Consider the following 21,830-nt stretch of genomic DNA (forward strand, 5'->3'; position numbering starts at 1 on the left):
TTCAGAATTAAAATTATGGACTTGATTGAAAAATAACACCAAACATTAGGACAACATTTATAAAATATGAAATATTTGAGATATATTAATAATTTTTAAAAACTTAGAGGTCAAAAGATAATATTAATATTGGGTTTGTTTGGATAGTAAAATTATCCCAAATAATATTTCGCTTGTATTATAAACACATTATTCAACCCACCTTTTTATATTCCTAACCAACTTTTTATCTCACATACATCATATTACAAAAAGTGCTATAGTAATTATTCCAAATAATATTTCAAATAATACTCTTCAAAACAAACAGAAAATGCTTTAACTTGTAAAAAACAAAAAAAAGCTTTCATACCAAATTGATTCTTGTTTCACCGAGTTTGACTAGTTTCTATTCATCCGATTTTTTAGATTAACTCGGATTGGACTTTTGGCTGGATCTTGGTTCGACCGATCGGACCGGCCAGTCTGGTCCGAATTTAAAAATATAGGTTTTTCCTTCCATCACAAACAAAAGAAAACAAAACATCTTTGGTCTTCTTATTCCCTCCGTTCCTTATCCCTTCTTTTTTTTTTTTTTTTTATGTTTGTAATAAAACTTTTTTAGGATTTATTGTGAGAGTTTCTACTCTCCTAAAGATTCTTGGTGAGAGTGAACTTTCTCCTCTTCTAAAATTTTTTTTTGTTTGTAATTTTTTTAATATTTCTATTATTAGATCTAAGCTTTTAAAAAAAAAAATTGGTTATTATATTTGAGATTCCTTAAATCTCAACTTAATATTTGGATTTGAATTAGTTTATTACAAGCAGTGCGATTGAAAATATATACAAATTGGGATATAAATATTTGATCTCTTAAATTTTTAGAGTTTTATAATGTAATACAAATTTAAGATTTATAGTATCTAATATTTGTTTTTAGATTTGCTTGTATGTGTATGTTAATACTAATTTATGTCATCAATACAGATTTAATGAAATGATCATGTTTTTTATTAAAAAAAATGTTGTCCTTGTCTATGCCCCAAGGCCCCTAATCATAGTTTTTTTATTAAAAAAAATGTTGGCTTTTCAGTGGGAAATTATTAAATAAAAAAAGGCATTTGGTTAAGTACTATAATTGAAGGCTAAGTCAAGTTATTAACCATAGGTTAGTACTATGTTTGCTTATATAATTCAAGAATCATTAGTGGAGAATGAACATCTTAGCACTGATTAATTATGTAGTAAAAGTATAGAATCCGCATACACGAAAATTCTTGTAGAAGGTACCAGATGTCCCTTGTTAAACTCACAAGCTCTCTTCTTTTCTCCTTCCACCTTGGACCGTTTGACATTTCTCCATGAACCCACCAAAAAAAGAAAAAAGAAAAAGGCACAGATGCATGAAAATGCGGATCGCGAAACTCCAAAGGCTAATGGATGGAACCCACCAAACCTACATGTTCGTGACGCCACAGCAACATTTTATACAATGGAGATTATCGTAATGGTACATGGGAAGCTACAAAACATCATACATATTTGACAAGGCATTCTCAGTCCTATTCGGAAGCATCACCCTACGACTCTGACTTGTTAGTTGTTACGTGATCTAACATACAAGGCTAGACATCTACAACTGTTCAAAACTCTTCAAGGTCTCTGCTTTGCAGGTCGTTTTGTAGTGCCCTGTTTGATTGCAGCGACTACAATGAACTGTATGCTTTTCACGATTAACATCCTCTACGCATACCCGCTTCTTCTCAGGGCGTCCAGGTGGTCTTCGAAACTTGGGTGGTCGAACAAGTCGTACATCATCATCTACTGGAACATCACCTTCCTTCTTCCATTTGATCTTCCCAGGGATGCGAAGTATCTCTTCGGAGTATGACTCACGATAAGAGCTTGCAGTGAAATACTTCTCTGTATAAGCATACACGTCTTTCTTATATGAAGTAAGAGCAGCAACTGCATGTGAACATGGTATTCCAAACAACTGCCAATCACGGCAGGAGCAAGAACGGGTACCTATGTTCACAATGTGTGATCGCTCTGCTGATAGGACCTCAAATTCTACCTCATCAGACCGAAGCACCTGATATGTAGAGGAATGTTCCATCGCCTCCAGCAAGCGCTTCTCAGCAGTCGGTGCAAGCATGGAAATCCAAGTACTACTCTCTGCTCGCCGTTCCTCAAACTCTGATATCAGTTTACTGTGAATCCGCTCAATTACCTGAACTATGGGCAGCTCTCGTGCTTCAAGAATCCACTGATTGAACTCCTCAATGTTTGAAGAGAGATGGCCATACCGTTTTCCTTCAAAATACATCAATGACCAACGGGAGTGAGAATATTGTTGAAGCCACTTTGCTGCATCCACGGAGATTTCCTGAATTTCAGCCAGTTTCTCTTTAAATCCATGGGCTGTGGTAGAATATGCGGCTTTCCATAATAGTTGAACAAGCCTTGAATTTCTAAACTCTTTACCCATGCTTTCACTCAAGTGACGCATGCAAATTGCATGTGAAGAACCAGGAAATTTCCTTTTGACAGCATCTGCAATGCTTTTCTGTGCATCAGATAAAAAAGTTAGCTCAGGTATCCTCTCCGTGTGCATCTCTAATGCCTTATTTAACTCTGACAAGAACCACATCCAACTCTCATCATTCTCTACATCGACAACACCAAAGGCAATTGGAAATAATCCACCATCAGCATCAAAAGAAGTAGCTGACATTAAGGTACCAAGGTACTTGCTTTTCAACTGGATTGCACCAAGCCCAACAACTGGCAAGCATCCACTCAAAAAGCCGTATATGGAAGCATAGAAAGCAATGAAGAGTCGCTGGAACCGGTTATCAGAACCAGCAGTAAACACCTCTGCACAACTTCCAGGATTTGTCTTCTTAATTTGCTCGCAGTATGCAGGAAGAAGGCAGTATCCTTCTTCAGAAGACCCATATATGGCTTGCAGCCCCCGTTCCTTGGCACGCCAAGCTTGCTTGTATGGTATAATTATCCCATACTGTTTGTAGATGTCATGCAAAATATCTTTTGGCTTGTAATTTATGTTGTCCCTCAGTCGTTCCTCTATAAAGTTAACAATCCAATCCACAGAAGCCTGATGATGTCCAGTTTGGGCATTTCTCCCACAGGTGTGTGTTCCTTCAAGACTCCGTATTGTGAATGTTGGAGCATTGGGAATCTTGACTGCACGTATACGCCAAGGACAACCATCTGCAGCACATTTTGCGATATAGCGAATCAGGTCACTCTTCACAATGCGAAGCTCAAAATGTTGTGCAATAGCAGCTTCTTTAATTGCATTTCGGAATGTTTTGACATCAGGAAATTCTTGACCAACAACTAAGTTGTGGTCCTCCATAAAACAATATAACTCTGTGTTGCAACCAACTTGCCCCAACGTGTGGGTCAGCTTCTGAGCTTACTCATACAAGATGCTTGCCTATAATGCCAGTCTCATAGTTTATATGCATTCCAACAGCATTCTAATTGAGATATTGCAAACCAAAGCTCATCACAAGTGACAACAATATGGTGAAATTGGAATTCAAGAAGGATGTAAGCACCAAAACTTACAATAAACACACCTCGTTAAAATGCAAAATAAAGATTTGTTTCATCAGTTCCCGGAATAGTCTGATCAATATGCTCCTCAAGATTACCTACAGCAAGTGCATTTCCACAAATTCCTGATGTCAAACAGATAATTACTAATATTCTGTGATACATATTAAACTCAACAAGAGGAATTCAACTGAGAATTCTAATAGACTCTTCCTTTTTATTGGCTTCGTTTGGATTGACTATTTTTTCAAAAACAAGTTTTTCAAAAACAATAAAAGTTATAACAAAGTACTCTAAAAGATAATCTAAAAATTAATTTAAAATTTTTTAAAATTTTACCAAATATCTCAAAATAAAGTGCCAATAAAAAATATTCCAAAATATTTTCTAAAAATATTTCAAAATATACTCTTAAAACTCTGCTACAGCAAAATTTTTCAAAAACACCCCCAAAAACAGCTAATCCAAATTGTTTTTCCGCAAACAAATCAAAATGATACATACGAAACATTAAAATGCAACCAGCTTTGGTGTACAGAAAAAAATAAAGAAAAATTCACTCCTACTGTACTCTAATTAACGGTCATACCTAAGCTCATAAATTGCAGCTAAGAAAAAAAAAATTAATTTTAAGAAAATGACGTCAAGTAACAGAGAAGCAGCCAACTATAACAAAAACCCACCTGAACTAAAGTTCTATTTAATCTCTGTATTGAAAGGGAAAATCCCAAAACTGTAACTTTCTTAATACACCTACTCGTATCCAGCTAAACTTGTCGAAAAATGCAAGAAAAGATTAAATTCGAAAATCTAGCTAAAAAAGAAGGAGGAAAATCTAGGCAAACAAATTTTCACTTAATAGTGGAAAAAAAGAAAACATTTTGTTACAAAAACACATAATTACACACCCAAAATCATAAATTACGCGGAAAAACTAAACCAAAAAAAAGTTATTAAAAAGGGAAAAACAACACTTTAAAATGTTGGGTTACAATTAGGGTTCAAATAAGAAGGGGGTAAAAGAAAACGTTACAATTTGAGATAAAAGATTAAATAAATTGGGGTAAAAAATCTAAGATAAATTGGAATGTTGAAGGGTACAACTGACCTGGGAGAGATTGCAGGGAATCAGAGGAAGGAAGAGAAAACAGTCGGATTGGGAACTCTGAAGAAAGATTAGGTCACATCACATCATGGCCCATTGTTGTCATTTGGAAAAGTGGTAGGGGTGTTTCCGGTATTTGAATTAGACTGGGGCTGTTAACGCTGGAGCAGAAAATGGATGCCCCGAAGTGTTCGGAGCCAGCTTCGAAAGATGGTTGCTCATTTATGGGGCAGGCTCCATATTCCGACCCGGAAGTTTATTTAGTTATTCAAGGTAAAAGACCAAAAAACTCTCTGCTTTACTAAATGTTCAAGTGCAATTTAATTCTATCTGATTTCAAAACTTACACTACAGCTCCTTATAATTTCAACAAAATTGAAAATGCGACGAGAAGCATCCAATCTAACAGTTGTATATAAAATGTTAATATTGCCCCTGTATAAATGATGTCGTTTGCTAGATGTTCAATTTAATTTCCTCTAATTTAGAAAACTATGCTATAACTCCCTGTGATTTCAACTAAATTAAAAATTAAACGAAAAGCATTTCACGTATAGTAAGAGCAATATCGGCATTCACGCGCAATAGTTAGATTGGATACTTTCCATCCAATTTTTAATTTAGTTGAAATCACAATGAGGTATAAGGTAAGTTTCCAAATCAAATAGAGTTAAATTGAATATTCCGTAAACTACAGGGAATTTTTTGATATTTTACCCTTTATTCAACAATGAATTACTTCGCAGGTCCTTGAACATATCTAAAGCAGTTTCCAATAGTGGAACTCCTAAAATTGCTCCATCCGAATTGCTTTTGAAGTTTAAGCCAGTTATTAGGACTTGAAAGTTTGTTTGATTCTTTCATGGATTAATCTTTTATATTCTAACAGTGTAAATAACATTATCATGATAGCTTATTGAATCTAAATTTGAAATTTATATTTTATTTATGGATCATACACCAACAACTATAAATAACACACACACGCACTATCTAAGGGAACTCACAGCCCAACTCAAAAGGCATGCTGACTTTCAGACTACACTGAGGACCTTAAGTAGTATACACACCACGTTTATGGGTCATACGTCCATCGTGATAGCGCGTCGAAATATATATAAGATTAATTATCCTGGCTGTTTGCATGGATGCGCCTGGGCGATGGAACTAGATACATTAATCTGCCAATGCTGTATATTGTCAGACCAATACACATGCGTACCAAGACTAAAGGGTCAAGGTTCAGTGCAGAAACAAGCACAACTGGCCCTCTGGAGTGTGATTGTCCAAGACTCAGATAATAGAAAATTGCTTGCTGGGTGTCGAACATCTCCTCACCAGCAAAGGCAGAATTCACCCGACAGAAGACATAAGCAATTGCGTTCATTGTACATGCCGCTCCTGGAGTGGAACTGGGCTTAGCCGGCCGAGTTCATGATGTATTAGTTTTATATCCTAAGTTTATATATATATGTTGAAGACTGAAGAAGAGAAGGCAAGAGACAAGCAAAACTTTAAAGTCAGTCCTCTAAAGTAATTCTGACCGATGGAAATGGCTTTCCTCTCTCGCAGTTGATCACTATCAATTGACAGTATTAGATGATAAAGTTCTCCCTGGACTTGGCATACAGCTTCAAAGATACTGTCATACCACTGAACTTCTTTCAGGAAGTGTTCCACACTCAACAAAATGCAACACGCAAATATCTTGTTAGCAGACAGTTAAGAAATGCGACAAAGTCATGCATGATTTATCAGTTACTTCAGCGCATTCTTTAGGCAAGGTCTGCATGTACATCAGCCCTAGCAAGTAATACAGGCGTGCCCACGAATAATTGATGATCATGTTGAAGGATGGATACAGTATCCAATCTGGACGTTAACCGCATGAATACACGCTACTTTAGAAAGGTTTACCGTCAATTTCTTGAGGAAGTCTTCTACAATTTAACTGCAACTTTTCCTTGAAAAGGATAATGGCAGGCGAGGCTTGGATCAGCAGAGAGCAGGCCCTTGTTAATACGAGAAACATGCCTCGTTGGTGCCAAATCATTCCCTTGACGAAAATTCATTTCTTGACTGCAATTCTTATAGAGGAGACTGGCCATGGAAAAATAATAAAGCGCATGAAATTGAAGCTCTTGAGAGAATATTTTTATTAAAGAGATAAACCGGCATACACGGCAATTCCTGAAACACAAATGGAATAAATGAAAAATAAAATAGCCAACATCAGCGGGGCCTATCTAGTGTCTAAGGGCCTGGATACCAACCAATTTGGGGCAGAGCCCAATTAATTCTTTGAATGGAGCCTAATAGTAAATTTGATTTATTATGGGCCAAACAGTGCCTATGCTTAAATCTTAAAAAAAAAAAAAAAAAAAAAAACCTCGAAACTGCTAAACAATAGCTCCGTTTGAAGTAATTATTTTTGGAAGTATTTTTAAAATATTTTATTGTAACAGTGTATATGAAAAACTTTTACTATAGATATTTTTTGAAATATTTGATATATTGTATGGATGAGATTTTTTTTTGAGTTCTTTTTGTTTATGTTATTTTTGAGTTGTTTTTGATATATTGTTTATGTATTATGGAAGATGGATCTTGAAATAATAATAAAATTTTATATTAAAAAATGAATGATAAATGGATAAAAATGAATGTAATTGCATGTTTTATTGATTTCAAAATGAAATACCTACAATGTATTCAATTTGATAATCTTGTACAAAGATTTGAACACTTTTCACACCAATCAACCTTTAGTACGAAAACCAATATTGGTGGTTTAATTGACTCTGTTGAATTTTGTGAAATTCGTACTACAAAATAATTTTCAGTGAGACTTATCTTTCTTAGAAGTAAACTTGTTGAACCTTTTGAAGTATTTCAGTGGGATCACTTTGGTGTAGACATTGTTTTATGTTTAGTTGTTTTCTCCTTTGCAATCTAGTAAGTTTGGAATTAAGGCCCTATTGAAATCAATAATGGAGCCAAGAGAGGTTGATGTGGGCCACGGCTCCCCCTCCCAAAAAAAGTATTGAAAATTTTAATTCAAAGTGTGTAAATATATGTGTAAAATAAAATTAACTTCCCTAATTTTTTTATAATTTTAGTTTATATTTATGAGAGTTTATATATATATATATATGAGTTAACCACCTTTGAATTAATTTTTTCTTCAAAAAAGGTTATTTATTTTTTCATACATTTATAATTAAAGTTAATATTTGATGTTTTTATATGTCATATATTTAAATAGATGAAGATTATTTTGAACATAATATATTAAGATAATTTTGTTAGGAAAAATTTTGGCCCCCCAGGAAAAAAATTCTGGCTTCCGTCACTAATTGAAATGTTTGTAGGTGGGATTCATCCATGATGAGAATATGATACATAGTCTTATTTTTTTTTCACTATATTTGGTTTGTGTGGATGACAAATGAAAATGGGTTAGTAATCGTCAATTTTGTGAATGATTATGAGAATAAAATATGTTATGAGAATAAGATGTGTAAAATTATAGGAATTGTAATTTGGCTCCTAAATTTTGAATATGTGATTTTTGTAATGGTAAGTTTCTTAAATTATCAGTTAGTTATTACTATTAGTTGTGTGGTAAGTGTTAGTGGTAAATTTGAGATTTGCATAGAGCTGTTAAACGAACCGAGCTAACGTCGTTAGCTCGGTTCGTTTCGGCTCGTTCGTGTTCGTTAAAGGCTCGTTCGAAAGCCTTAAACGAACGAATATGAACGAATTTTTGTGTTCGTTTAATAATCGAGCGAACACGAACATGTTCTTGTGTTCGTTTAATAATCGAGCGAACACGAACATGTTCGCGAATTTTAACGAGCGTTCGCGAACAAGGACATAATTGTCATTTGACAAATTTTAGGGTTACTCATAAGAAATTCTAAAACTTTCCCCTTCCCTTTCCAACCTTACTTTTGTTTTCCTTCCCCATTGGCTGCTGCCGAAAATTTGTACTTGTCTTATGGCTGAATTTTTATATTTGAAGGACAAATTATTTTGTTTTATTTGTTGTTTTTATGTTAATGTTGGTTATGTAGTTATTGAATAATGGAATTTAGTCATTTAGTATTTTAATTATTTTTTAGGATGATTAATGATTTGTGTGGCATATTTAAGGCCTAGAATAATCTGGATTCGAACTTTTCGAGCGTGTTCGCGAACGGCTCGTTTATGTTAAACGAGCCGAACACGAACACGAACACGAACACGAATTTTACTTAACGAGTCGAACACGAACACAGATTTAGAGTTCGAAAGTTAACGAACGAACACGAACGGAGTTCGAATCGCTTAACGAACAGAGCTCAAACATGAGATACTCGGTTCGTTTACAGTTCTAGATTTGCAGATGTGATTTTGTAAGGATGGTTATTATCAATTAGTTAAAATTTTGGAATTTTGATTTTGTAGGTTAGTGGGTCACGTAAATTAAAAAGTGGGAAGGGATAAGGAGAAGTGATTAGAATTACTGAATTAAAATAAATCTAAAATTGTAGTAAAAAAAAATTCAGATTTCTAATGCCTGTGGAGGTTCCTTATCAAAAACCTATCCTGTAATACATATAGATATAGATGCACAAACAGTCTGCTAGAGCAATAAAATTACCATTTTGCACAACGGAGCTTATTGTGATTCAACAGTTCACCGATACAAGTAGATGAGAATTTTCGGTGTGTTGACATTGCTCATAAACTGAAAAAAAAAAAAAAAAAAAAGAACAAGGGAAGAAAAGCAAAAGTTTAATGAAAAGCAAGAACCAACAGTTTTGAGGAAGGTGAAGTTTCGATTTTTGAGAAAAATAATTTATTTTGAATTCTAGCCTTCATACTTGAAATCGTATATTGTGCAACAACATTAATTATTGGGTTAAGTTAAAGGAACATGCATAGGAAGTAGGAACACCCACATAGACAAAAAATCATATATTCGTTGAGGGACAGGCAAAGCAATCAAATAAAGGCCAGTTGTTATGTGAACTGTGAAGGTACAACAAGTTGGATTTTATTCAGACTATATTTATATTTGTTTTTTTTTTTCTACAAACGATATTAGCTATATTTATATTTGTTGATCGGCAGAAAACTGAATAAAGCCCTGTTGTTATGTGCAGGTAGAAATGGGATTTTTTTTCCTCCTTCCTTCTTGGCTGAAGAAGATAAAATAAAACTGGGTTTTCTAACTAGCTCATAAGATTCTGGCATCCATCCTTTTCATCAAGTATTTGATGCAATTTTGGATTTTGTGTCTGCTTCTCGTTCTTATTCATTACTTTTGCATTTTTCTCTTGAAACATTATGTTGTTGCTCTCAATTCTCTTGAAAAATGGCCCTTTCCAGGAAGCAGGTGGCGTTGATTTTTTTTTTTCCCCTTTTTTTGTCGTAACATCATCAAGAATATTTGGATTTTTGGCTTTTCGAGTCTTGTTTGCTAGCTGCCAGAGTGTTGAGCAAGAACTGCTAAGAGATTGAGTTGGATGCGCATTGACGCAAGGATGCTCCACTGGTTCAACGGTCTTACCCTTGCTTCCATCCCTCTACTGCACAAAAATGGAGCCTTTACTGCATGGCTTTTTAGATTAATTAAAAAGAGATCAATTTTGTCATTTTATTTTGTTCCACGTGAATTATGTGGCGGCAACTTGGATTTAGAATTTGAAGAAGCAATCTGAGTATAAACAATACAACTATTGATACAAAACTTGTAACAATGACTGAGGTTTCTGACATTTGCACTGACCTCCCCTGTGCTTTGAAAAATTACACTGACCTCCCTTGAGGTTACTAATCTTTTGCAAATTCAGTCCAAACTATTAAAATATTATTTTAGGGAGTGAAATTAGAAGTTTTTACCAAATTTGTCGTTTGTACTACATGTCCAATGAATGACAAAGTACTACAAATCAATTAACAATTAATAAACTCTAAGGAATATAGTTTATATGCAAATACGCATTACCTATTTAAGGTATCGGTTCTTTACGAGTATTTTACTTTCAAATATTTAATTTATGATAAATATATCAATATTTGTAAGTAAAATTCAAAAAGTGTTACAGTAATATTCGTGCAAAAAGGAAATCGGTAGGTTATTTATTTAATATAAATTAAATATTTTTTTTAAAAAGAAATGGCCTATAAAGTATTAATTTTTTATGATTTTCATCCATTACATTAGTAAAATATTCGCTTTTTATGTGTATTTTATTATGAATCAATTAATTTATGTTAAATACATAAATATTTGTAACTAAAATTGAAAAAGTGGTATATTAATATTTTTGCAGAAGAGAGATTGGTAGGTTTTGTATTTAACAAAAATTGAATATTTGAAAGTAAATACAAATCTATATTTGAGCGTAAATATTTGTATTAAATTAAATGTTTGAAAGTAAAATACCCGTAAAGAACCGATTTTATGGGCAAACACGCATTACTCATTTAAATTACCGGCCTTTTACGGGTATTTTACTTTCAAACATTTAATTTATGATAAATATATCAATATTTGTAAGTAAAATTCAAAAAGTGTTACAGTAATATTCTTACAAAAAGAAAATCGGTAGGTTATTTATTTAATATAAATTAAATATTTTTTTAAAAAAGAAATGACCCATAAAGTATTAATTCTTTATGACTATCATCCATTACATGAGTAAAGTATTGGCTCTTTATGGGCATTTTATTTTGAATAATTTAATTTATGTTAAATATATAAATGTTTGTAACTAAAATTGAAAAAGTGTTATATTAATATTTTTAAGGAACAGAGATTGATAGTTTTTGTATTTAACAAAAATTAAATATTTGAAAGTAAACACAAATCTGTATTTGAGAGTAAATATTTGTATTAAATTAAATGTTTGAAAGTAAAATACCCATAAAGAGCCGGTACTTTAAATAGGTAATGCGTATTTGCCTATAAACTATACTCCTTAAAGTTTATTAATTGTTAATTGATTTGTAGTACTTTGTCATTCATTGGACATGTAATACAAAGGACAAATTTGGTAAAAACTTCTAATTTCACTCCTTAAAACAATATTTTAATCGTTTGGACTGGGTTTATAAAGGATTAGTAACCTCAGGGGAGGTTAGTGTAATTTTTCAAACCACAGGGGAGATCAGTGCAAATGTCAGAAACCTCAGGGGAGGTTTCTGCAATTATCCCTTAAAGAATTGAAAGGAGCAGGTAGAATTGATAGTTGGAGTGGTAAGGCCTGATGTCATTGAACTCTTTATTATTATTATTATTTAACCCTTTTTTCGTGTAGTCCTTGGCTTGTGAATGGAGAGTGTACACTGATCAATAGTCGTGTACTAAATGATTAGCAAAGTGCTAAAAAATTCAGGGTGGCAGTAGTATACAAATCAAATCAGCCAGTAGTACAATTATTTGATGCAACCTGAACAATTTAATAATGAAGTGCCAATGCAAAGCATGAAAAAGGCATGCACAGTTTTGGTTCCAGTAGCGTTGGTTAACCTGCCTCCAATGGCAAAAGCTAAATGAAGGGTTGTGAAGAACAAGCTCCTCAATACCGTTCAAATGTTAAATAGCCAACAAAAAATCCTTATACTATATAAGAATGGGTTGTGATCAAAGATGATTTAAATTTCAACCACATGCATAGAGGCTTTATGCTTGTTAACTTTGATCTGCTATGCCGATGGTTCATATCTAATCAAGTTCTGGTTGGTTAGAGATTACAGCCGTCCTATGAACTAGTATAAGAAAGAGATTACTACTATTTGTTTCTTTAGAATTTGATGTAACTTGGGGGTATATATATATCTATATATATATATAGAGAGAGAGAGAGAGAGAGGGATCTGGGAGGCGATTGTTTGTTTGTAAGGATGGTCCAGAATGGAATGGACCATGGTTTCTGATATTGAAGTTGACCAACTATGATAAATTCCATGTACATTTTTTTCTACCTCGATACACATTGCACCAAGCACTGCTGCACCCAATCTACCTCCCGTGGATGCAGATGTGCAATTGCTCTCTATAGCTGTCTAGTCTTGTGTGTACATCTTTCTTCTTTATATGAAGATTGGTAGGGAGAATGCTTACCTACCTAACACCCTTAGGGAGGGAGATGGACCGAAATCAGATCAAACAAGTATACATGGGAGAAGTAGTAAATATCTTGTTATTAGCAAGTGTTACATTACTGCAAGATGGCTGCGAGAAGTTTGCCCGTCATGAAGGAATTCGGAAGTATATAGCATATTTATTAGGATGCAACTATCAACACACGAAATCAATGGATGGATAACCAAAGTATTATCATCCCTAGACTGTAAAATCATCAATGCTGTCAATATTTAACTTCTCAAATGCTACATGAGAAAAGAAAACTCTAACGTTGCGATCAAGTCTAAAACTATACAGGTCTCACCAAGCCCTCACAGCAGCCTAGGATTCAATCTGGTGATCACTGCTCATGATGATGACTCCCCACACATGTAATATTTATCCTTTTATCTCCGAGTGGCTGTGATGAAACCGTGAACCCACTTTGTTCCAATAATTGCATCAGAGGTCCAAGCACAGGACGGTACAGAAGGTTGAGATGATTTAGGAGAGCCACTTGTGAGATGGGATTAAAAAGTTCATCAGTAATTTGATACAGTTTTGCAAGGAATGTTATTCCAGAGTCAAGAATAATCAATAATAGCCAGTACAACAAACGCTATACAGTAAATATATATATATATATATATTTTTCCACAATTTTGGCCAGACCATGACTGATTCTCACTACATTATTGAATAGTACAAAATAAGGAGACAAATTGTACATTTGCTGAATTAATCAAGAGGGGGACCTCTGTAGTAGGCTGGAACAGTTGCTGGGAGGAACATCTGCCTAACTCCTTCCGCCCGAATTATAGGGAATATAATTCCTGACGCGCCCTGAAAGAAAAGATCAGTTTCAGGTCAGAAACAGACCAAAACATTATCGACGTTTAACTGAGAGCAAATTAACTTTGTTTCAGGCCCTTACCGAAAGCAATCTTGCTCCCAACCACATTCGACTTGGTGAGGGGAATGGAATTAATAAACGGCCGACCCCATATACAGCCACAGCAAAGAAATGGAGCACCAAACTTGAGGGTCTTGGGTTTAGACCAGAAAGAAGAGCCACAGGTCCACTTGAGAAAACGCCTCCAAGGCTTAAGTAGTCGAAACAAGCTTGGCGCATTTCGTTTCTTGCTGGATCCGGAGATGCGCAAAAAACTTTGTAAAGGGCGCCCGCCAATGTATTTATTGTCGATGCCACAGGCTGCATAATCACCACCATCAATCAAATCAATCCTTTTAGTTCTCGAAAGAAGTCGAAACCTAACTTTTTCTCGCACAATCATGTTTAGAAAATCATTTATCACCAACCAAGCTTGTCTTTTTCATTCAACCACAGAAATAGTATATACTGATACACTAGATATACTATGGCATCGTACACCCGATTTTTTTTTCCCTCTTTTATACCTTTCGGAGAGTGTAAAAGGACTCGAGATACTTGCACAAAGTGGTTGCATCGTGCAAGTCATGCAAAGGTCTTAGGAGATCGCGAAGCACAACAACGTCAGAAAGAGCAACAGTCATTCCTCCTCCTGTTAAAGGATGGCGCATGTTGAATGCGTCCCCCAATAACAGGGCACCCGGAGTTGGATGTGGATTGGCTGGCATGCTTCTGTTTGGCATCGTTCTTATGTTTCCTTTCTCAATAGCTGCTATGAAAGCATCATAAAGCTGAGGAGGGATCTGAAGCATGAAACAAAAGCAATTGAATATAAAGACTGATAGCTAGCACGCAACGAAAAACGTAGAAAGTATAAAGACAGACACCTGAGGGGCCACCACAGTCTTTAAGTAATTGGCCATTTCACCATTCGAAATGGAAGGCACCTTCTGTCCAGGAACGTCAACCAAACAGCGAGTCTCGGTGCTGCTTATTTGATAGAACAAGATAGGTGACGGGTCCGCCAGGACAACATGGCCATGATCAACATAGGGAAGTTGACAGTTTTCCAGGATCAAACCCACAAAATAAGAAGGGATGTCCACCTGAAAACACATGTGATTAGAATCATTTCTTGAAATCGCATGCTCCCCAGACACGCTTCTCACGTTCATTATCACTGTAGCATAATATAGCTTCGACCATCACACTATATATTTACCTTGGGATCACACAGGGATCGTCGCAAATTTGAAAAGCAGCCATCACAAACTATGGTGAGTGGGGCATAAGCTGTCATTTGCTGGCCATCTTTAGTCTTGTATTGCACCCCCTTAATAATTTCTTTCTTTTCAATCAAAGATGTAACAGTCCCCTGTTCCAGCCTTACACTGTACAACGAAATTAATAAAGACAGCATCAAACATCAACGAGTTACATATTTTAGGAGAATCTTTTGACATATTCATGGGGTCATAGATTGCGTTGTTGTAATTTTGTCAAGGTATGCCATTGTCTGGACGCGGACTGATGATGGATCAGTCCAAACTAAGCATAAAAAGTCAATGTTACAATTTGTGTTAACTTATTGGGTTGGAATTAATGGTCGATTTAAGGATCTTGGACGATTTACGGTATGGACGGAACAAAATCTTTGAAGGAAGAAAGTGGTAAGTACTTTGGGAGGGTTGCAGCCTTCTCTCTCATCCTTTGAATAAAACGCCCATTATGAAAGCCCCTGCCTGAAATATCCGAGTCAAATTTCTCCAAGGGATAAGACAGCCTAGCGTCCTTGCCATCTTTGTACAGGGCATATCCAAAAACTTGTTGAGCATCAATATCTCTCAAACAATCTGCAGGAATAAATTCATCTCAGAACCAGCACGATGCTATAAATTTAAACAGGCAGCAGAGATGCAAGATTAAATGGACGGATTTTCTTGGTAAAATATTAAATCTTGATTCAACCGAAATAGCTAGCTGCTTTTAAATGCAGCAGTACTTTTCGGGTGTTTTTTACATGCATAGCCGGAAATGTTTGGCAACCTCTCATTTAATATACTTGCCTTCAAGACCTAACTCAATTAATTTCAAGTAGCCGCCGGGTTGTAAAAGTTCACCAACAATCCTGTCTGGTTCACTCAGGTCCCGCTCTATCACGTGCACCCTGCGTCCATCCTGCAGTACGGATTACGTTCCATTAGCTTAGCTTGATATAAAATTTTATGATGAAAAGTCACAAACTATTTTTATACAAAAAGAATCAACAAAATCTTTTGATTTTCTCCTTGTGATATTTATATGGTTCTTTAAAAGAATCCTTTACTTTGTCAAGTTTTAATTTTGAAGGCCCAATCACAGTTGAATTCTTGTTCTAATACTATAAAGGGCGAGTATGGATTCTCTCCTTCATTTAATAAGATGAAGTTCCAAAAAAAAAAAAAACTATGCAACCTATTGCATTATGAGAAACTTACTTTCAACTTTTTTCTTTTAAAGCAACAAATAGGGAGTCAATAAGGTTATGTTAGAAGTTAATGCCACGCTGTTTGGATTGTTATTTTTAGGAGCTGTGTAAAAAAAATATACTGTAGCGATTTGATATATGTGAGGTAAAAAGATAAATTCACGAGAACGACAAAATTTTTCTGTGAAAACTAACAATCCAAACAAGGTTGGCTTACATTAATTTTTGCCTAGTAATAATCAACTCATGTTGGTAGGTTTGCACGTCAAGTATGCTGAAAGGTTCCAAGGAATCCGGAAACTGACCTTTAAACGTAAGCTAAACTATTTTAGGTACTTGTATATTGCTTAATCAGTACTCAGTAGTGTGTTCTTTCATCCCTTCAAGAAAAATTTAAGTATTCCGGATCTAAATCCCACGACTGGGCCTAATGAATCTAGGCAACTGCATGCACCATTTCGAAACTTTTACAGAACAAATCTGACCAGCAATTCTTTGGCTTCACACCCCCAAAAAAAAAAAAAAAAAAATCATTGGCTTCATACAAGTTCTTTTTGTTGCTAAGAAAAAGAAGATACCAGGAAAACTTAACAACTTTGTGTCAATCAGAGATCCATGTCCATCAACTAATTAAGGAGATACTAGCAAAGAAAAGACGTAAGCAGTTGGTCTATAATTAGAAACGACTATCTGATGAGTCATATCCTACCATTTTAGAAAAAAAGGGGGGGGGGGGGGGAGGGAGGGGAGAGGAGGGGACGAAACGATATTTTAAGTGAATTTTTGTGCGGCTAAATTCACTGTTTCAAATAAATTGTTCTCAAACGTCCGTCCTCCAAATGGGTTTTGTTCCAGATTTTAGTTATGGGAAAAAACATTAAAAACTAAAAAAGAGTACAATTGAAATGAAATTCAGACAAGGAGATGACATGCATATGCAAGAAGCCAAGAATGTGCTTATACGTGCGAACCATGAATGAAGCATCACAATTCACAAGCGGTTGAGATTCAGGTCGGTAATTAGTCGGTTTTCGGTGGCAAAAAAGACAACAGAAAGACTTATGACTAGAGGTACCTTGCCAAGAGTGTAAGCCAAAGCCGACCCGGCAACCCCGGCACCAACGATGATGACATCGCTTACACTCTTCTCATTCTCCGACGCCGGACCATCAACGTTGTTAACCGACGTCTTAATGTACTGGTGATCCTTCCTCTCGGCTATCCGATTAGCGGCCGGCGATGGTGGAGCGTATCTCTTCCTCTCCCGCCTGATAATTAGATGGCTATATAACAACACAAATCCCACTAACCCAACTACAGAAGCTACAAAAGCTCCCAAAATGAATTGATTAATCATGATGGGGAGAGAGCATAGAATGAGATGAGATGGGCTTCTTGATCAACTCTCTCTCTAAATGATGCTTTTCGAATGCGTAACAGTGGAGCTTAAGTATGGGGTTTTGTTTTTTGAAGGATTTGAGCATGTTTTGAGGTAACAGAGCGCGGCGCCTTATATAGGCAAATTTGATTCAGCAAACTTTTTTGGCTTTAACGTCTTTAGTGAACAATCGTTGTCGCGTCTGGTAACTAAATTTTTTGGATATTTATCTAAAATTTTATTATAATTTATGATAAAAATTTTTTAAAAAAATTTTAAAATATATTTTATTTAAATATTTTGAAATGTATAATTTAAAAACTTTAATTTAAAATTACTGTAATTAAAATTTTTAAAAAACTTGTAGCAGATAAACTTGATAACAAACTTGCCTGTCAAATCAGGCCAACTGTTTGGAAAGCAATTTTTCAAAAAAAAAAAGGATATTTTTTAATTATTTTTTTATATCAAATATGTTAATTTGTTATAATAATCTTTTTACAAAAAATTTAGAGAAATACAATCCAAACAAAGAAGCTTTTTTTTTAAAAAAAAAAAAAAACCCGTCTTTAGTGAACAAAACGTGTGATTGCCCACCCCACTAAGTAAATACGTTTATCATTACACAAATATTTCTGTCTTTTTCTTTTTTTTTACTTTTATTTTTTCCGTCCTTTTCTTTTTCGAAATCTTGGGGTACTGTTGCTAGTGCGCTGTTCGCGCGGCGCGGAGCAGCCTCAGCAGCTGCGTCCCCGTGTAAAAGAATTAATTAATGATAAGTTTGGAAGCTGCTGCCGCTAGAGGACCATAAGAAAGTACAAGTTGTTCGCGTGGCAATCATCCAGTGGAACACCTTGTCCATAATAAGAGAATAATACTTGTGATATATTTGTTGTGTTTTCTCTCCGACCAATAAATGAACAAGTAAGTTAAGGGCTCATTTGGATTGTTATTTTTTAGAGGCTTTTATAGAAAAATATATTGTACTGATTTGATTTGATATACGTGAAATAAAAAATAATTAAAAATATATTTACAAAGAATGTAAAACTTTTTCTACACAAAACAGCAATCTAAACAAGGCCTTTATTATCTTTCACTTTTTTTTCCTTTTGTTTTATTTTTTTGGTGTTTTTGTTTTTAAAAATTGACTACACATATTAGCCAAGAGTCATAAAAGATGATTGATTAGCCTCACTGATAAGGCATTTTATTGTTTTAGATGTGGTCCCAAGAAAAATTTTAGAGTGCAATTAAAACGTAGTTCTTGAATTTGGAGGCATGCCTTAATTTTGGGTTACCACTGAATGATGTGAAAAGCTACCTAATTACAATAATATATTATTTAGTTGAGTTTTAATTGCATGATTGAAAAACTATTCGAACAGAAGATCCAACGATCGGTTTAGCATTGACAAATTACTTCTGACGTGAGTCGCCTTCTCATGCAAAAAAGGGATAACGATGATATGCACCTAGCTTAGCCATAGTTCTCTACCAGTGATTTTTCTTTTCCTCTCCATCCATACAGGATGCGGCTCTACTTGGATCATGAAGTTCTTTTTCTTGCGTCTTCTCAAACAACTTTGTGTTTGGATTACATTTTTCATGATTTTTCATGAAAAAAATACTATAACGATTTGATGTAGGTGAGAGAAAAAGATAATAGAAAATTTTGATTACGAAAAACGACGTAATTTTTCGACGAAAAACAACGATCCAAACAAGGAAGTGTTTCCCTTCTCAGACCATGAAGTCCATAGGTGATGGATGGGACGTCCAATTAGCTAGAAACGGTGAGTGATTGAGTTGATAAATACTTGCCTTACTTAAAGAGCTGATATATTACAAGGTTCTTTCGACCATATATAATACATGCCAATTATACCTGTTGCTCAGTAAAAAATTTTCTCCAAAAATCACTTCCGTGATGAATTGATCTGGCTTGATTGTGAAACATGATATGAATTTCTGGATTAAATGGCAAGAAATATTTGCCAAATTTGTCAATGCCGGGAATCACATGTCACCTTAAATTAACAGCAGGAAATAAAACATTTATGTGTGTACATAATTTCTGACTTCGGAGTGCGTCGGACAGAAACAGAGAGAGAGAGAGAGAGAGAGCGAATCCTCACTTAGTCAACAATGGAGTATTAAACTCTTTCTCAAATCTGGGAGGAGGGGTGAAAAATGCGCGGTTATATGGGAAAAATTTGACACTTGGAATCCGAGTGAGGTGGTAGGTAGAGCCAAGTCAGCAGTTGACAGCGGGGGATTGGTCGCAATATCACTATAGCAACAGCTCGTCTGGAAGGGATAGGATTGATTATGTTTATCGTTTCTGAAAAAAAAAAACAGCTCGTCTGGAAAGGATAGGATTGATTATGTTTATCGAAGGGATAGAATTGATTATGTTTATCGTTTTTGGAAAAAAAAAAACAGCTCGTCTGGAAGGGATAGGATTGATTATGTTTATCGTTTCTGGAAAAAAAAAACAGCTCATCTGGAAGGGGATTTTTCCCCAAAAAAATCTCTACATTTTTCATAAATATTTCTTTTTCAATTATTTTTATTTCATATATATTAAAATGTTATAATACATTTTTTTACAAAAATTACAATCAAAACACGACCTTGGAGACATGTCAGGTAATCGTTATTCAATGTGTTTTGGATTATTTATGAATTACAAACATTCACATGATTTTATTTTATTTCACATTCATTTAGTTATGATCACTGTAGGTAGTGATCAATTAACGCAGGTTATAGTATGAAAATGTTAAATCTACATTCTTTTATTCTGAATTCACGTTTTGTGTAAAGTTTTAATCACAATCATATAAGCCATGAATATAATGGTATAAACCGTTGATTGCTGAAATTTTGTAGAGTTTTTAAATATTATTGTAATTAAAATTATTAAAAATTTTTGATAAAAAAAATTCATCAGTTAAATAGAGCCAAAATTTTGCAGATATACTATGATCACACAACTCGAGGCCCATAAAATAAGCAAAAGTAGAGGGAAGGGGAGCTTATCATTTATATTTTGGTAAATGTAATTTAATTTCAAATGGCGAGGAAAAGAACATATTTTGATTTTTATGTTTACACCAATAAATTCACGCACATCATCTACGAGTTTTTCCCTTTTATTTTTCTTTTTATTGGTAACAATTAGCATTCCCATTACCATGTTGGAGGCGGGGCTGTACTCGTGTCCGTATTGCTATGGATATTTCGCTTTCGCTTTTTTTAAAAAAAAAATAAAAAAATAGTTCACAAAAGATAAAATGAAATGCATTATTATCTCGACAAGGAATCTCCAGATGTCCCCAGTCCAACCTTTTTGACAGTCACCAATCGGGATATAGGTCAATTTGGAAGTGCCTTTTAAGCTCTATTATTTTCTGCACTTCTGCTCCCGTATCATTATTAATAGTTTGAAAACGTATCCACCGTACATTTAAATAATATATATATATATATATATCAGCGACCTTGGCCAAGGGCACTAATGGAATCATAATAAATATTTGTGTTTCTTGCCTCGCTCCATTTTAGAAGCAAGGACTAACTAATTCCTCAGCCTTTTTTTTAAGGATAACCCACGGAGCTAAATACAAAAAAATTTGTGTCAGTAATAATTAAATGCATGTAACAAGCTACTTGATTACTATTTTGGCATTGAACTATTTGCAGTTTCTACAAAAAAAAAAGGAAAAATCTATTTGTCCTTTCTATTTTTGCTCAGTGAGGATAGAGAAATGGCCTTGAAACAAGTTAAAACATTTTCTGCTCTTCAAAATGCCATTCAAACCTGTAGTACCCCAAAAAAGATATATAGGAGATGTATTTTATAAAATCAACGTATATGGGAGAGCAATTTACACAGATACAAATATGTGTAAGAGAAGGAAAATAATACTAAAAATAATATATTAATCACACAGTAAAATAACAAAGCTATCAAAGTTATTTTTTCTCAGCTGATGCAATAATAAGACTCCATATTCATAGACTAGATGATTTGGTAAACAAATTTTACAACCATAAAGAAATTTTTTAATAAAATATTAATTTTTAAATAATAAAACTACTATAACTTGATCCAAATAGAATTACAAAACCTTAAATTGACAAAAATACTGCTAAATAATTATATAAAAATTTATATTTTTTAATCTTGATTTAATATGCTAACAAAACCTCTTCTCGCATAACAATTCTTTTGTTCTTGTATTATAATGAGCGTTTACCTATGAAAAGGAAGGAAGTCATATTTTAGTCTTTTTT

General features: G+C 34.3%; 2 protein-coding genes across 11 annotated transcripts; both read right to left on the reverse strand.

Moving 5' to 3' along the window:
• Positions 1-1,379: 1,379 nt before the first annotated feature.
• Positions 1,380-4,813, reverse strand: LOC113726538 (uncharacterized). 9 transcript variants are annotated; one of them, XM_027250311.2, is made up of 3 exons: positions 4,676-4,813; positions 3,591-3,665; positions 1,380-3,445 (listed from the first exon to the last, which is right to left on the reverse strand). In XM_027250311.2, the coding sequence occupies exon 3, from the start codon at positions 3,362-3,364 to the stop codon at positions 1,613-1,615; it is 1,752 nt and encodes a 583-aa protein (XP_027106112.1). In that variant the 5' UTR covers positions 3,365-3,445; positions 3,591-3,665; positions 4,676-4,813; the 3' UTR covers positions 1,380-1,612. The 9 variants fall into 9 exon arrangements, with proteins under 9 accessions (XP_027106112.1, XP_027106109.1, XP_027106113.1 ...); XM_027250308.2 differs by having other exon boundaries at positions 1,380-3,488; XM_027250312.2 differs by having other exon boundaries at positions 3,580-3,665.
• An 8,107-nt stretch (positions 4,814-12,920) lies between these two features.
• LOC113726539 (squalene monooxygenase SE1) lies at positions 12,921-17,643 on the reverse strand. 2 transcript variants are annotated; one of them, XM_027250315.2, is made up of 9 exons: positions 17,226-17,643; positions 15,750-15,861; positions 15,362-15,536; positions 14,906-15,074; positions 14,571-14,789; positions 14,211-14,486; positions 13,726-14,004; positions 13,520-13,634; positions 12,921-13,307 (listed from the first exon to the last, which is right to left on the reverse strand). In XM_027250315.2, exons 1-8 carry the CDS (start codon positions 17,505-17,507, stop codon positions 13,530-13,532), a joined length of 1,617 nt encoding a protein of 538 aa, XP_027106116.1. In that variant the 5' UTR covers positions 17,508-17,643; the 3' UTR covers positions 12,921-13,307; positions 13,520-13,529. The 2 variants fall into 2 exon arrangements, with proteins under 2 accessions (XP_027106116.1, XP_027106115.1); XM_027250314.2 differs by lacking the exon at positions 12,921-13,307 and having other exon boundaries at positions 13,414-13,634.
• Between the last annotated feature and the right edge of the window lie 4,187 nt (positions 17,644-21,830).

Source organism: Coffea arabica, chromosome 2c, assembly GCF_036785885.1.
Source record: "Coffea arabica cultivar ET-39 chromosome 2c, Coffea Arabica ET-39 HiFi, whole genome shotgun sequence".
Taxonomy (NCBI): Eukaryota; Viridiplantae; Streptophyta; class Magnoliopsida; order Gentianales; family Rubiaceae; genus Coffea; species Coffea arabica.